The sequence below is a fragment of the Protomyctophum parallelum genome (assembly GCF_964188405.1).
Source record: "Protomyctophum parallelum genome assembly, chromosome: 6".
In the NCBI taxonomy this organism is placed as follows: domain Eukaryota; kingdom Metazoa; phylum Chordata; class Actinopteri; order Myctophiformes; family Myctophidae; genus Protomyctophum; species Protomyctophum parallelum.
In genome coordinates this window covers 33555835-33557378 of record NC_139701.1, presented here as the reverse complement: position 1 = coordinate 33557378, position 1544 = coordinate 33555835, and the positions used below count along the sequence as shown (strand labels likewise).

Sequence of the window (1544 nt, the reverse complement as noted above, 5' to 3'; positions counted from 1 at the left end):
ATTTCATGTCTTCTTCTGACCAATCAATTTCGTTATCTCTCCTTCCTTGAGTGCAGCCATGTGACTAGATAAAAACAAAAAGCTTCATGAGCAAAACACCAGATTACTCTATACTGGTAGCCTATAGGCTGTTTTTACAGTGCAGGAGAGCCGTTTCATGGTAACAAGCAACTCAACATAATAACATTATAATTGTCAATCACCTGATAATGAGCCGCAGTTCATTATAACTGTTGAGTTATAATTTAAAAAACCTCAGTTAATCTTAAAAGAAATATGCCAGAGCCAGAGGTATAGGTGCTGCATGCTTATAGCCACTTAGTGCAGACAATATAGGCTCCTTCGAATCACCTTATATCAATCAGCGAAGCTAAGTTGTGGATGATTTTGGTGGACAGCTCCGTGAGAAATGCACGCTCCTGGTTTCAGCACCGTGCGTGGACAGCTCCCCATTTCATTTCACAGGGACATATTGATGTGTTTATTGCGTAAAAGTGTATAGTCCGACCACTGTGGTTTTGATAAATTGATGTTTATGATGACATGGAAATTATATGCTTAACAATTCAAGGTATAGAAACACGGGCATGTGAAACTGAAACACGGGCATGTGAAAACTGAATGAGAGTTTGGCCTCTTATGCGGGACAGACAGCCAGGGATGGAGAGGCAACGCTTACCGGTCTCCAGAGCTTTTGCCTTCTGCCCGTGGCCGACGTCGCTGTAACAATGAAGTGGGACACAGCAACCATTACTCCGAACAGGACGGCCAGGAGTGTCCGCACTGGGAGAAGCACGTAAGCCACGAGGGTGACCAGCATGAGCTGCCATACTCCTTGCTCCGGAGCAGCGACGCTTTCCAACTCGGTCGCGCCGAGCGCCAGAGGGAACGGACAGCAGAGGAGCGCAAAGGTGAAGCTGAAGAGCAGGGCGAGCTTGGCAATCTGTTGCAGCTGCGTCACTTGCAGGTATTTGACGTTGGTGACAATAAACAGCGAGAGGAACACCACGCAGTGCACCGGGTGGGAGCCCTTGGACACGGTGAGGCTGGGACCGGAGAGCAGCTCCATCAGGGCTAGCGACGACGCGGCGACGATCAGCACTGCCAGGGCTTTGAGCGTGGCCGTCTGCTCCAGATTCAGGTTATAGTTGTGGAAAAGAGCCTCCAGCTCCCGGTTGTTGAACTCGTCCTCGCAGGCTATCGCGCCCAGGGCCGTACCGGTCGGACAGAAACCCTTCTTCCGCCGGGTCTTGACTCTTTCAAAGGGTAATTCCTCCATGCTCCGGCCATTCATGAAGCTGTCTGGCCGCATGCACAACCCCAAACTTTTCGGCGCCTGTCCTTCAGGAACGGAGCCGCCCCCCCACCCTCCCAGTGCATGCGCCGTAAAGGGGTGTTCCGGGGGAAGACGGAGGCAGCGGCGACAGCAGCGCTGGCGACTTGGATGTCCTCGCTATATGCGCGCTATCCACAGGTTGATGACTGCTGTGTCGTCGGCTCAACCAATGTGCGCTCTGCTCTCCTGCCTCCTCTGCCTCTCTCTC

At 51.8% G+C, this 1544-nt stretch overlaps 1 protein-coding gene across 2 annotated transcripts in view; it reads right to left on the bottom strand.

The window, feature by feature from the left end:
• Positions 1 to 1294, bottom strand: part of adcy1a (adenylate cyclase 1a) — a gene marked incomplete at both ends in the record, with an annotated part of 59676 nt that extends 58382 nt beyond the window's left edge. For both annotated transcript variants that reach the window (XM_083766360.1, XM_083766361.1), the window contains one exon: positions 680 to 1294. In XM_083766360.1, the coding sequence (XP_083622486.1) occupies positions 680 to 1294 (615 nt within the window). The remainder of the gene's footprint in view (positions 1 to 679) is intronic.
• Between the last annotated feature and the right edge of the window lie 250 nt (positions 1295 to 1544).